Source organism: Dermacentor andersoni, chromosome 8, assembly GCF_023375885.2.
Source record: "Dermacentor andersoni chromosome 8, qqDerAnde1_hic_scaffold, whole genome shotgun sequence".
Lineage (NCBI taxonomy): Eukaryota > Metazoa > Arthropoda > Arachnida > Ixodida > Ixodidae > Dermacentor > Dermacentor andersoni.
Genome location: NC_092821.1, coordinates 73142059 through 73156151, shown reverse-complemented (window position 1 = coordinate 73156151; position 14093 = coordinate 73142059). Strand labels below are relative to the sequence as shown.

The 14093-nt window shown below is 44.8% G+C and overlaps 1 protein-coding gene across 1 annotated transcript in view; it reads left to right on the top strand.

The window, feature by feature from the left end:
- The window catches only part of LOC126538844 (transmembrane channel-like protein 5), a 69672-nt gene that overhangs the window by 50981 nt on the left and 4598 nt on the right, over positions 1 to 14093 (top strand). Inside the window, exons 14-15 of the mRNA XM_050185565.3 lie at positions 3649 to 3852; positions 11325 to 11498. Coding sequence (XP_050041522.1) covers positions 3649 to 3852; positions 11325 to 11498 — 378 coding nt within the window. The remainder of the gene's footprint in view (positions 1 to 3648; positions 3853 to 11324; positions 11499 to 14093) is intronic.

Here is a 14093-nt window from a genome sequence, read left to right as displayed (position 1 = left end):
GTTAGTTGCGATGACGCTACCGCTGTGGTTGTTGTCAGTGATTTCAATGTGGATGTGTCGGGCCGAAAAGGGAGCAGTTTACGCGTTTCATGATGCAGACATATCGCTTGCGATGCCACACCAATCTGGCCCAACCGACCTCCCAGCAGTGTATTTGCGTCAATTTGACATTGTCAAAGAATGTGTTTGCAGTTGCGAGTATGTTGATCCATGTACAGTAGAACCTCGTTCATACAGTTTGGAAAGAACATGAGAAAATACAATATTAACCAGGAAAATGTACGATCTAAACTAACAAAGAATTTGACAGACTCAACTATTATTGACATCTACGTAATGCGAACTGTCGCGCAAATCATTGCAGCACGAGGCGCCGACCCACATCGAGCTGGTGGTTCTCTGGCGGCCCGAGACGCATTCAATTGTTTTCCTATTGCATTATGTTTTAAGAGGGTGATAGAAAATCAAAACGAAATCGAATCTGTGGGCAACGCCGGTTGCCACCGAAGCAAAACGTGATGCCCACATCACGCACCTGCAGCAGGGAACAGCGGCGCGTTTGGATTATCGGCTACCAAAAGTGTGCAGTGCGTTACTAATGGCACTATGCACCATGCACTGTAAAACAGATGGGTGAAGATGCTTATCGCAGTAGGGTTGGCGACGATAGCTGTGAATGTGGTGCGCAACGACCTGGGCAGAGATTTGCTGGTACCGGAATAAAAAAACTGTGCACGCAGTCATTTTCACATGAGACGTGCAGCTATATACTGTTTTCAGTCGCGTGTGCCTCGCACCTTTTCTTGTTCACAAGGGATCTAGCAGCCGGAAAACGCATACGATTGCAGTCTGCTACAAGGAACAGTGGTGCGTTTCGATTATTGCCTATTAAAAGCGTGCGCTACGCTCCACCGGCACCACGTACGCACTGTGAAACAGATAGGCAAAGATGCTTGTCACAATAGGATTGGTGGTGATAGCTGTGAATGCCGCGTGTGACAGCCCCAGCGATTTTCTGGCACCGAAATTAGAAACTGAGTGCGCGCTGGCGTTTTCACGTGAGACGGGCAGGCAAGTATTGCGGGGAAGCTACCGCAGTGGGCAGCTATATACTGTTCTCGGTCATGCGCGCCTCACTAATTTTCTTGTTTACATGGGATCTAGCGGCCGGAAACCGTATCATACAATCGCAGTATGGTGATGTACTGAACGTTGGTGCCAGAAAATCGTGTTTTCCGGGCACATATGAACCGGTAAAAAATTAGCATAACTCTATTGGGCCATTCTTTTTGTTCTCGATTGCAAATGTTGGCACTGGGAAAATGTATGTAATGGGAACTTACCAATGAGGTTCTACTGTATATCGTAGCAACTGCAAAGTCATTGTGACCATCAATACTAAGCCACAATAAGTGATGCAATAAAGTCTTCACCACAAGTTTTCTTACCACGATGTTTACAGCTCCACTGGTCATGCACCTTCGTACAGTAGAATGGCCTTGAATTTTTGGCCTACTTATTACATTAGCATTTGCTGGCATATTTGGCCTTGTCAAGTCCGTTTGAAGGGCAACTTCCGCAACATTTTGCTTCGTCTGAGATAGTGTAATGAGTCTATTCCAGTGCTGTTCCTTTTCACGGTTTGTGAGTGGCCCGAGCGATGCTCCACCCATTTTATCACTGGAATCGAGCGATCACGAACAGTAGATGATGGAAAATCAAGTGAAAGGAACCCTTACATTATATTGGCACTTATCGTGAAAGTCATTGTTTTAGATTTCATTGTGCCTCTTGTCACACCTGCGATAGTTTAGTTTGTTTGACAATGCCACATAAAGTAGCTTAGCTTGCTTAGCAGTGCATAGATAATTTTAACTAAGCTAGAAGTACTTCACAAGCTGAAACTGTACTGGGCATATCAGAGAGATGCTCCTTGTGATGTCAGTGGTGGCATTAGAACTGGTACGTACCAAGAAAAACTGTCTTGAGACTATATAATAAACTAGAGAAAATTCCACGCATTCTTGCATCAGCGGGAAACGATAAGAAGATTGCACTACAAAAGCTACGTTTCAGCCAATACATTTGCACCAACAGCCAAGTTGAACACAGTCAATCATGGCATTATGAATCCGTGCAAAGATTGTTTAAAAACAGTTGCAAGATGTCGGTAGCAGCATTACTACTCGCATGCCGACTTCACGAACAGTAAGCTCAGGGTGATCAGTAGAACTGTCTGTTTTAGACAGTATATCAGGGCCGCGATTTTCTAGCAATGCTTTTTCCGATGCTAATGTGTTTCGGTGTTTTTTTTTTTTCGTTCATGAGTGGTCAAGAGACACTGTGCCCCGGGCGCAGTGTCGCAAGCAGCAACTCAAGAACGCAAAAAGCGCCGAAAGGCATTAGCCTAGGGAAAAGGCATTGCTACAAAATCGCAACCCAGCAGTGCATACACCACCTTCCAAACTCAATCTGTGGAGAAACTGCACAGCTCTCAGTCGCAAAATTTGCCCAAGAAACCTTCCTTGCTCTGTCTACACGGAAGGATGCACCTCTACATTGCGTCTCCAGCCTGTACACTTTGTGACACATTTTTGCGACGCAATGTCTCGAAACTGGTGCTGGCCCACTGTGGTCGATGAGTGGCTATGACATTCTAATGCTGATCACAAGCTCAGGGGTTAAAGTCTCACTTGCAGCGGCCAAGTTCCAATGGAGGCTGAATGCAAGAACGCTAGTGTACTTATAATTTGGTGCGCGTTGAAGCCCAGATGGTTAAAATTAATCTGGAAGCCTCCCACTGTGGCGGAACTGTGGCTTAGGCACATATAAGAACATCAGTTATATTAGTAAGTGAGTTCCACAACAGAAAATGATAGGCACAGCATTGTGAGGCAAAAAGACAGTGGTGTGAATCAGAGAGCGAATGTGGGTAGATAATGTTCCAGCTGGGATTAAGAGGCAGAAATGGAGTTGGGCTGGTCAGGTAATGCACAGGACAGATAGCCAGTGGTGTGTAGAGTAGCAGAACGGATTTTAGAGAAAGGAAAACCCTGCCAAGGATGTCGGAAGGTTAAGTGGCGTGAGAAGGCTAGAAAATTTGATGGCATAGTGCTTGGCCAGTCAATGCAAGACACTGGTAATTGGAAAACGGTTGGGAGGCACTGTCATCCTGCAGTCGGCATAAGTGTGCTGATGATGACGGCGACCTTTGTGGGCCCAGACAGTTGTGTACCCCAAGAGTGCTTTGAGTAGTTGGAACTTTTTTACCTTAACACATTAACACAACGAGAGGCTCGTCAACACTGTTTCAAGCACTGCTTATATTCATCATAGTTCACGTGGGAAAGTTTATTTGAGCTACCCACTAACTCGCCGGATGCAAATCGTTCCAATTCGAAATAAAGTTTTCTCACTCACTCAATCAGCACCAATATACTAATCTCTGGACTCGCATTATAAGGAAACCCTATGTGGCCGAAATTGATCCACAGCCCCCAGCTACAGCATCACTCTTCTTCCCGTTGCGACCATGGCAAATAAAACCCAGCCTGCCAATGCTGTTTTTGTTGTCTTCTTCTTCCTTGTTGTCATCATTGTTGTCCTGATCGTCGTCATTCCACATCACCAGTGGTCGTTGGTGTGCAGGGCTGGCATGTTCTACTGCCCGCTGCTGCCCCTGGTGGGCTGCGCCAAGCTGGTGCTGACCTTCTACGTCAAGCGGGTGAGCGTCATGTGCACGCAGCCGTCGGTGCGGCCCTGGCGGGCTGTGCACGCCCAGACGGTTTTCCTGGCTCTCACCTTCTTCAGCTTCGTGCTGGCCACGGGGACCCTGGGATATGCCCTGCTCAGGTACGGGACAGAGTCCCCTATGTCCCGATGAATGAGAGGTCACATGAAAGCTTCTTCATTTTTTGTAATCAGAGGGAAGTTGCGTTGCATGCTTTAAAGGGACATTGAAGAGCAACACAGTTGAACCTTGATAAAGCAAACTCGGATGTAGCAAAATAAATCTAAAATTTTGTTGCAAATGCTGTATTTTCGTGAGTACTCTGCTGCTGTGATGAAACCGAGACACAAAGATCCAAGACAGTATCGTTTGCAGCGAATCAAATATTTTTTCGCTTGCAGAACTATGCCATTCTGGTGATAAAACTCAAAAACTCAGCATTAGCCAGTTGAAACGGCATGTTCTTGATGCACATGCATATTTTGCCTAATGGCTTGGCAGGCCTACAGCTGCCAAACCAAAGGGCTGATCCCACATTGATTGCGTTGTTCAGCAATAATGATGGCACAAAAGGCATTCATAATTTGTTGTTCACATGCCATGTACTCGCACAGCGTCGAAATTGACAGGACACCCTTTCTGGCTTCTCAGAGACATTATGCTTGCATTTCTTTTACGTAGACCCACCTTTTCATTGCCATCATCAGCGGGAACACTTATAATGAATATAGGCTATAACGAAGGTATATTTTCGTGTCAGATGAAATTTCGTTGTTTTGGATGCCATGCCAGTACACAACACGCGAGCAGCAATATATTACAAACGCCTTTTGCACTGTTGTTAGTGTGCAATAATGCGATCGATGTGATCCCATGAGATCGGCACGTTGTCTTGGCGAGTGTGAGTAAACTGTGCATCTATAATAGCAAGATATCCACTCATACCATGCAAGGAGGCACGAAAACTAAAGGGGTGTGGCAACATCGCCCTGGAGTTTCCCGCAAAGTCATTGATTTTGACAGCATCACATCCAGTTTATCGTTTATCTGCAGAGAGGGGTGATATTTCATTGTAAGGAAACTAAATAATAGACCTGGCAAGGCTTGAGAACATTTCTTGCACCAAAACAGTCCAAGCACTAGAAAATATTCTGCAGTCTTTGAAGTTAGGGGTCATGTTGCAGCACAAAATTTCATGAGAATAAGTTTTGCATTCATTTTCTGCAATAATAATCTTTGCTGGACGAATAAGTGAAAATAGAGAAGTATAAATTTGGAAGAATACCAGTTTAAGCTGAATTAACGCTACTCTTTACTGTCCATTTAGGAAAATACGAGCCGTGGCAAGATGATCACACACTCAGGAACATACGCAAACTAATAACTATGTTTTATTCACATTCCAGAGGCCAGAAGTTTGGTACACAGGTGGACAGGCAGGGTAAACAGCTGATGCTGCTAGATTTCTTTATTGTTATTTCTTTTTAGGATTGGTGCTATTAAAAGCGAAAATAAACTAACAGAATTTGAATTGATTTTGCACAAATTAAAAATGCAGCACTTTCCCTGTAAGTGTCCTTGGTAGTTTTGAAAGGGAGACTGAAGGCAAACATTAAATGAATGTAGACTAGGAGGTTAGTTGTTAGCCACGCGAGGGTGAATTAACTAATGGACTACTCAAAATGCAGCAACATTGACTGAAATGAAGCTTTGACTTTCAGGAATCGCTCCATCTTATGGGTTTCCATACAGTTCATTTCAACAAATCTTTACAAAACACTTAGCAAAACGCCTTTGCAAAACAGAAAGAAATTGCGCAGAAACCATCGGAGGATGACTGGGGACACTTGCTGGCCAACCCTAGTGGTTAATGCCAAGAAGCATGTCGGTGCCCTGACGTTTCACTGCCTCCATAATTGGCCTGCATTGCGAATCGCATTAAAGTACGGGTGTGTGAATGCTCGAATGTCACCAAATTGAATCGAATAGCGAACTTTCAACTGTTTACTAGTATTCGATTTTTCAAATATCATATATATTTGAGGTGGAGACTCGCGCACTGCCACATGCTGCGTGTGGTGCGACACCCTCATGCTCAATGCCACCCAAGTGAGCGTTCCACTTCATTTTCAGTGCAAAAAGAGTGCCGAGCACGCCGCAAACGGGCCGCCCCGGCTTGCGTGGCAGCGAAGTTTGTCACTGCGAGCACTCCCCGACTTTGGCTCGATATGGAGTCAAACACAAAGCGCCCAAACGCCGCAATTCACAGAATGGCACCGCGTCGGCTGGGACCACCTCTGTCAGTACAGTTTGTCTGCGTTGACAGGACTGATTGAAATGACAATGCGGCGCGGACAGGGGGAACGGCTACAATAGCAGCACTTTGTGAATTGCGAAAGCATGTGTGAAGCTTGGGCCAATCGGCCGCCGATATGCATGCAGATCACATTGAACACACGCGGCAAACTTCACGCCACTCCAGTAGCCACCAATCTAACCCGCATGCGTGATCTCAGTACCAATCACTGACGAGTCACCCATACAAACATAGTATTAACAGCGGGCGCTCCGCGATGGCTTACCACCCGTTACCACATTGGCAAGAGGTGAATTTTTATTATGACCACACTGCCTAGGCCATTAGGCCTGATCGGCACTGCTCCTCAAGCATCGGCAACCAAAATTACACTTTGGTGCCGTGTCAATGCAGATCTATTTGCAGCAGTCGTGCGACACTCAGAAAGCCAACAAACCACCTCACAAACGAAAGCGAGTGTATGTGATGGCAGCGTACAGAAGTTGTTCATGGCGGCCATCTTTGCGACACACCATGTGGCGGCCTCTCGTTCCAGATGGCGTTTGTGGATGGACATTGGTCCCTTTTTGTAGTGTTGCGCAAACCATCACAAGACTAGCTTTGGATTTTCACAGTGGGCGCGAAAGTGTCATGACCCATTTGCATGCATTTGTGCGGACAGCAGATGAACGGAAAAAAGGAGAGGGGGCGTCACGCAAGCTTGCCATGACCCTCCAGATTTCGAAATCTTTGACAGGTGACAAATAACACGCCGAACTTGACAGTAAAACTGCGCGGACAGCGCCTGCTCTTTACCGTCAGTGTGCCAGAGTACATGCAGATTGGTGATTGAGCCATGTGATGCACGGTCATTTCGTCTGTTCTGCAGATTGGCCTTAAAATGACCCACCTACCGTGAAGTTGGGACAGCCCTTCTGTATTCTAGAGAAAAACTGGAAAGCAACACATATTTTATTTATTTATTGAACATACCTTACAGGCCCCTTGACAGGGCATTGAGTAAGGGGGGTAATAAAAAAAGTACAAAGTAACTTGTCGATGTACATAGTATGGCTCAAATTTGCAGTTTAAAATAAAGGAGAGGAATCGATGATAATGTGGTATGGCGGCAAGTACAAAGTTGGGCGGGAAGAAGGATAACACGAAGAGAGAAAAAAAGCAAATGTTGGCTGGCATTATACATATGGCAAAACTGGATACCAGAACTGTAAAGTATACCGATTACAATGACAACAGTAACAAGAAAAGAAACTACAACCAAAGATAGACTGACAAATATGCGGAAACTAGGCGCATGAACAGTTGACAGGGTTTAAAATACGCATAATGGTAGGGCATGATAAAAACTCAGGAACTAATGGTGTGCACAGTAAAAACATTTATCAGTATAAGGAATGCAGTCGGGCACAAAGTGGGATACTGAAAAAAAAAAATAAACACGTGCAGGGGTACAAAAAAATGATAGACGTCTTTAGTCTTAAAGCTGTCAAAATAACAAATAAATAAATACATGGGTGGTATACAGAACATGGCACCGGAAGTAAAATAAAACTGGAAATACTAGTGGCAAGTTTTTATTGTGAAAAGAAAAGGTGCAAGAGTTGACGGAAATTATCGTGGTCTCGTTCGGATGCAATGTTGTCTGGAAGACCATTCCACAAGCGTATGGCGCGAGGAAGAGCAGATGCGTTGAAGGTGTGAGTTGACCCATATAATCGCGTGAAACTTAAGTGATTATGCAACCGACGTGATGTGATGGAAGGAGCATCAAGGTGAAGTGGGAATGGTCTGTTGCTGTATGCGTATTTGTGAAAAAGGCATAAAAGGGCAATGTCGCGACGAGCACTAAGGGGTTCAAGTGAAAGATTGAGCTTAATTTGCGTTATGCTGTTATGGTTGTCATAATTGCGTGAAATGAAACGGGCAGCCCTATTCTGAACCGCTTCAAGCATGTTAATTAAATAATTTTGGTAGGGGGACCAGATAGATGCGGTGTATTCAAGCTGTGGGTGAACGAAGGTCTGATAAGCTAGATGACGAACGTGAGTGGGACAGTTATGTAAATTTCGACGTAAATATCCTAAAGATTTTGAAGCTTTTGTGCATATGGTGGTAATATGGTGAGACCAGGAGAGCTTGGGTGTGAAATGAATACCAAGGTACTTATAAGATGATGCCTGCGACAGTTGGTAATTGTTAATGGTGAAGCAGTAGTTGGAAATGTTTTGCTTGCGTGTGAAGAAGACTATTTTGCATTTTTCTGTATTCAGCGACATAAGCCATTTTTTACACCAGTTGTTAATGCGGTAAAGGTCGTTTTGCAGCGTTAAGTGGTCGTCGGCACAGGTTATTGGACGATATATGATGCAATCGTCAGCGAAGATTCGCATGCAGGAAGAAATGTTTTCTGGTAAATCGTTTATGTCGATTAAAAGCAATAGGGGGCCGAGGACGCACCCCTGTGGTACGCCCGAAGTTACGTGAGAAAGGGAGGATTGGAAATTGTTAATAACCGTGAACTGCTGGCGGAGTGAAAGGAAGTTACGGAGCCAAGATAAGGTTAGCGAGTCTGATCGAAGGGCAGATAATTTAGAAATCAGACGGCAATGGGCTACGCTGTCAAAGGCTTTAGAGAAATCAAGAAAAATAGAGTCAGTCTGGAGGTTATTGTTCATGTTGCAGTGTAGTTCTGTACTTAATTCTAGTAGCTGGGTTTCACAAGAGAAACATTTCCTGAATCCGTGTTGGTTGTTAAAAAAGAAATTGTTAGATTCTAAGTGTCGGTAAACATGAGAAGCGATTATGTGTTCAAGAAGTTTGCAGCAGATGCAAGTTAAAGAAATTGGACGGTAGCTTTCGGGAGTATGTTTATCGCCGGCTTTAAACACAGGCACTATTTTACCGATTTTCCAATCGGAGGGAAGTTGACCTGTCGCTAAAGATTGCCTGAAAAGGTGGTATAACATGTTAGCAGAAACGGAGACAGTGTTCTTAAGAATTTTAGAGTTAATATTGTCAATTCCGGCTGAAGTGGATAATTTAAGGTCTTTAACTAGAAGTACTATGCCCTCTGCAGTTATTTCGATAGGTTCCATATATGGGAAGTCAAAATCGGGTACGTATGGAACGTCAAAGTGGTCTTCCCGGGTGAAAACAGATGAAAAGAATGTGTTAAATGCCGAGGTGCAATGACTGTCTGAAAGTGGAACATGATTGTCATCTAGCAAAGATATCTGTTGCGGATCGTGTTCGGGGGATACAAGTTTCCAAAACTTCTTAGAGTTAGATTTCAGAAGGGAAGGTAAATCACTAGAAAAATATTTTTGCTTAGCAGATTCTACTGCGGAACAGTAAGTTATCATGAAATCTTTGTATGCCTTCCACGCGGAAGGCGTGCTATGTCGTTTAGCTGTGCGGTATAAACGTTTCTTTTTGTTTCTAAGATGCCGGCGGGATTTTGTAAACCAGGGGTTTGATTTATCATTGTTGACTGTTATTAGCGGGATGTACTGATTTGCTAGCGCACACAATTTGTCTCGGTAAAGTACCCAGTTGTCTTCGATGGGACAACTGTCGAAGGATGGTAGGAATGTGTCAGTGTAGAAGGTTTCGAGTTCGGCGTTAATTTTGCTGTAGTTGGCTTTACTGTAATCGCGAATTTTTTTGCTGTCGGTGCCGGAGAATGGTGGCGGAATGTTAAGGGAAACTTGAAGGAGTTTGTGATCACTAAAACCATCCATGTGTACTAGGGCACCTACTGTTTCAGGAGCCGTCGTAAGGATTAGGTCGAGGATATTTGAACCGCGTGTAGGTTGTTTCACTATTTGAAACAAGTTGATATCTAAGGTTAGGTAGATAAATTCGGTGGACATGCGGCAGGGGGAAGACAACTGGTTCCAGTCTATTGTAGTAAAATTAAGGTCGCCGAAAATGTAAATGGCGTCGGTGCGACATATCTTGATAGCCTCAGTGATGCTACTGCGCGGTTCGTTCACAAATGAATGGCTACAGTCAGGAGGTCGGTAACAATTGCCGATGAGCAGAGTGGAAAACTTGGTTTTGCAGGCTACCCAGATAATTTCTATGTTAGAGTGTGCATTGATTACATATGATTGTAGAGTATTTTTTATTGCGAGAAGAACACCTCCGCCTCGCCTATTTGTACGGTCATTTCGGTATATGTGAAAATTGTTACGATCAGGCGGAATTTCGCTATCGGTGATGTCAGGGTATAGCCACGTTTCGGTAAGGGCAAGTATGTCGCAGTCACTGTCGTCAAGGAAAGAACAGACCAAATCGCGTTTCGGTAGTAGGCTGCGGATATTACAAGATGATATCTATAATGAGCAAGTGGCTTGATGTGACTCAGCTTTATTCAGATCTTGCATGCACGTGTTAGACTTTAGCTATCTGCTAGCTAGAACAACTGAGTCAGTGTTGATATCATATATGTAGGTTTTTTTGGTAATATGCAGACGGTCGACTGATACTTTGAAATGCAATTTATGCAATAAATTAAAGAATGCAGCAAAACACAGGTCAGTTATTAAACTGAAAGCTTCATCGGTATCAGTACAACAGAACGGCACTAATTCGTTAGTTTCAGGGGAATAAAAGCACCCGGTTCTGCTCAACAAAATTGTATTGATAAAAAAATCTTTTGCAGAATTTCATATTACTAGAACTGAGCTATAATCAGTGCTGGCATACTAATGTGGTGTTCACTTTAATAGGAGTGCTCTGTACTGTAGAGTGTCTTGATTTCTGTGTACCTAAGTTACTGATAGCTCGCTACATTCTGGCTATGCAATGCTAGGATACTCCCGAGCGTTAGCAGCACCGTCTTTTCTTGCCCAAAATTTGCAAGCATTAAATTTTGTGAAAGATTTTCTGATATTCGATTCAATATTCGGCTTTGTTTCTTGATTCGATTCGATATTCGATTCGAAATCTACAGCCACAATTAAAGTCTTGCCAGGACACACATTGTGTGCTGGTATCAGGATCAGCCTGCTCACTCACCAGCTTTGATCACACTGCTGCCTGGATCAGTCAAGCTTTCATTACAATGGTCTCCAGGATTGACCTTGTTTTCTTGCCCATACAGTCATCCACGCAAAGTGGGGGAAGAGCCGAAGAAGGCTTCCCAACGACGTGTGTTTGGCCTTCTCTCCTGTCCTTGTAACTATTCAGCTGTTGCCGATAACAGACAAGTCTGGCCAGCACAGGGCAGACCGTGTAAAAGGTACAGTATGCTTTTGTGGACTGTGCACGCAGAATCCGACCGTCGGAGGTGTGCGGTCCGTTCAAGGGGCTGGACATGGCGTACGCGGCCTTCCTGGCGCTCTTCGACATCCACAGATGGTCAACGGTGGAGCAGACGGAGACCAGCCGTGCTTTCCAGTACCTGCTGTCGCCCTTTACCTTCTTCCTTGGGATTGTGCTGCTTAGGTGCGCAAAACGTGGTTATACATGTACCTATATACCTCTGGGACCCCTTGTACTACCACGACAGAATGAAACACAAACACTGGACTGTGCGGCTGTCAGTACACACTCCACCACTTAATCACAGCCACCGTAAGCTCAGCACATGCGCAGTTCATTGATGGTGTTCGTTACTTCACGTCCCGCTCTCACTTCCTCAACCTTGGCTCACCTTATCAGCATTTCGATATCGTTCCAACAGAGCACTGCAACCCTCTGCTTTCCTGCAAGGCTCGTCGCTGGACGTGAGTGTACAGAGACATCGTAGGAAAGCAGAGGCTTTCAGCACTCTGGTGGCATGATATTGTCATGTAGTGACAGCGAAGAAGACAGTAGCAAAACTGTGAATCAAGAGACTAGCTCTTTATAGGGCGAAGCTGTGCCCACAAAAGCAAGTGACACTCAAAGCACAGCGATAATGATGAGCACATAATACAGCGTAATCACTGGTACCCACGTACATTCCAGAAAGTATTACGTAATTTGGGTTGTGCTTGTGATTACACAAGATTCAATGATGAAAGACAAAGGATAATACCAGTGGTAACATGCACGAAAATTTAGATGCGGAAAGGCACCTCTTGTGCTGAGTGATAACTTTTAAATGTCTTAGCCAGTGAAACACAGTCACTGGTAAAAGATAAGCAAGTACGCGTGTCAATATCAAAATTCTGATAAGGTGTGCCAAGATCGATGAGATGAGAACGGGATGTAAAGTCGCGAACACCATAAATGTTAGACGGTCCAGCATGTACCATCAGCCATGTGCGTACACTGTTCACATTTCATTCTGTCATACTAGTAGTACATTTATACGATAGACTTACATTGATTTGAGTCCGGTTAATTTGATTTTTCGGTTAATTCTATCTCGACCGGAAGTCCCAACTGACACCCATGCATTTCTATGGGACCAAACTTTAGCTTTTGATCCTGAAATTAGCCTTTGCCAGATAATTCGAGCTTAGCAGGTCCCATGTGGTGCTAAAAACAGTGGCGACTTCAATAGCGACAGCGTCCGTCTTGGTGGCGCTTAGGTTACAGAGAATGGGTAGGTCACGCGTCATCTCCCGCCAAATACTCCTACTTTTGGCCTGCCTCGGGAAGGCTTTAAAGTGAAAACAGTAGCTCACAATGAATTACAGTATTAATCCGATTGCAACGTGCATGTCTTGTTTTTGTTTTTCCAAGAAAAATTACAGGAGTGTTTTCCAAGAAACTTCATTATGTGGTGAAGCTGACTTTAGGAAATCGGCCAACATTGAGCACCACATATTAGGCCCTTGCCCTTTTTTCTTGATAAAAAAATTGGGTGCGCATTAGATTTATACTTCATTTAGGAGCGTTAAAGGGGCCCCAAACCACATTTCTTTGAAGCCTCAAAGACACCTTTGAACGAGTGGGGTACCTCTCGTGAATATATTACCGAAATACTTTTTCAAAGAGACCTAGTACGAGCTTAGGTACCTTGAGAATGGTATTTACCTTTTCCATTCACCCTCGATGGCCTCCGTTCCGAAGGAGCGCCGGTGACAATAGATTGGCAGTGCCCTGCCTACAGTATTACGGCGAGTGGGCTCATTGCAGCACCCCGTGGCGGTTGCAGTAATTACACTATGCAGCAGAAAGTAAGTGTGGATACGCAGAAACTGCGTGTGGATACGCACAACTAAGTGCACAGCAGGGCTGGAGTGCGCACTTACATGCTCCAGCCTGGTCGTGCTATGTGGTGCGTACCAGCTTTATCTTTGCATAAATAGTAGGCAAATCCAGATTTCACACTCTGTAGCGCTCAGTACAAAGCTGAATACGAAGCACATCTAGCGAGGAGCTGCCGGGAGTGAGCTGCGCACTGACACGCATCTCTCTTTGATGCTAACCACTATTCATTGCAAGGCGCGGCAGGCATAGCATACACGTGGTCTGTGCTTGAGCTTTGCGTAGTTCAAGGCTAGTTGAGTGGGCTGGACTGATCGAGAGCAGCGAGAGCCGGTGGCTACGAAATCCTAATAAGCAGTGTGGCGAAAGTCACTCCTACAGTGGCAGAGCAGGAGCAGACGACAGTTGGCTGACGCTTCTTGATGTCAGCTATGAGCCAATAGCAGCTGTGTACGGGAATCTGCTATGTGACGAAATATGGCAGCGCCTGAAAGAGTGAGGGGAACGCTTCTGCTGAAAAGAGTGTGTTCGAGAAAAGGGTGACTTCACACTCTGCTTGCGAGCTGCATGTGCCGCGCATGACTGCAAAATTTGTCTGAGATGTTCACAGTAGCATACGCTATCTGCGGATTGTGCTTTTTCACCAAGCACGAGGGATGGTTCGGAACCCCTTTAATGTGCTTGTTGCCCATTGGTCATCCTGTGTCTGTCACCCCTTCTGACTTTAAGAAAATTATGAGAAAGAAAACCCAATGCCAGCCACGGAGGAGAAGCAGAAGGCTGGCCTTGGAGATGAATGGGCCGGTGACAACAGTGAGAACAACTGTGCAAAGGGACCTCAAGATGTTATCCTCCAAGTTCCATAGAAAACGTGGACTGACGAAGGTGCAGGGAAAGGGG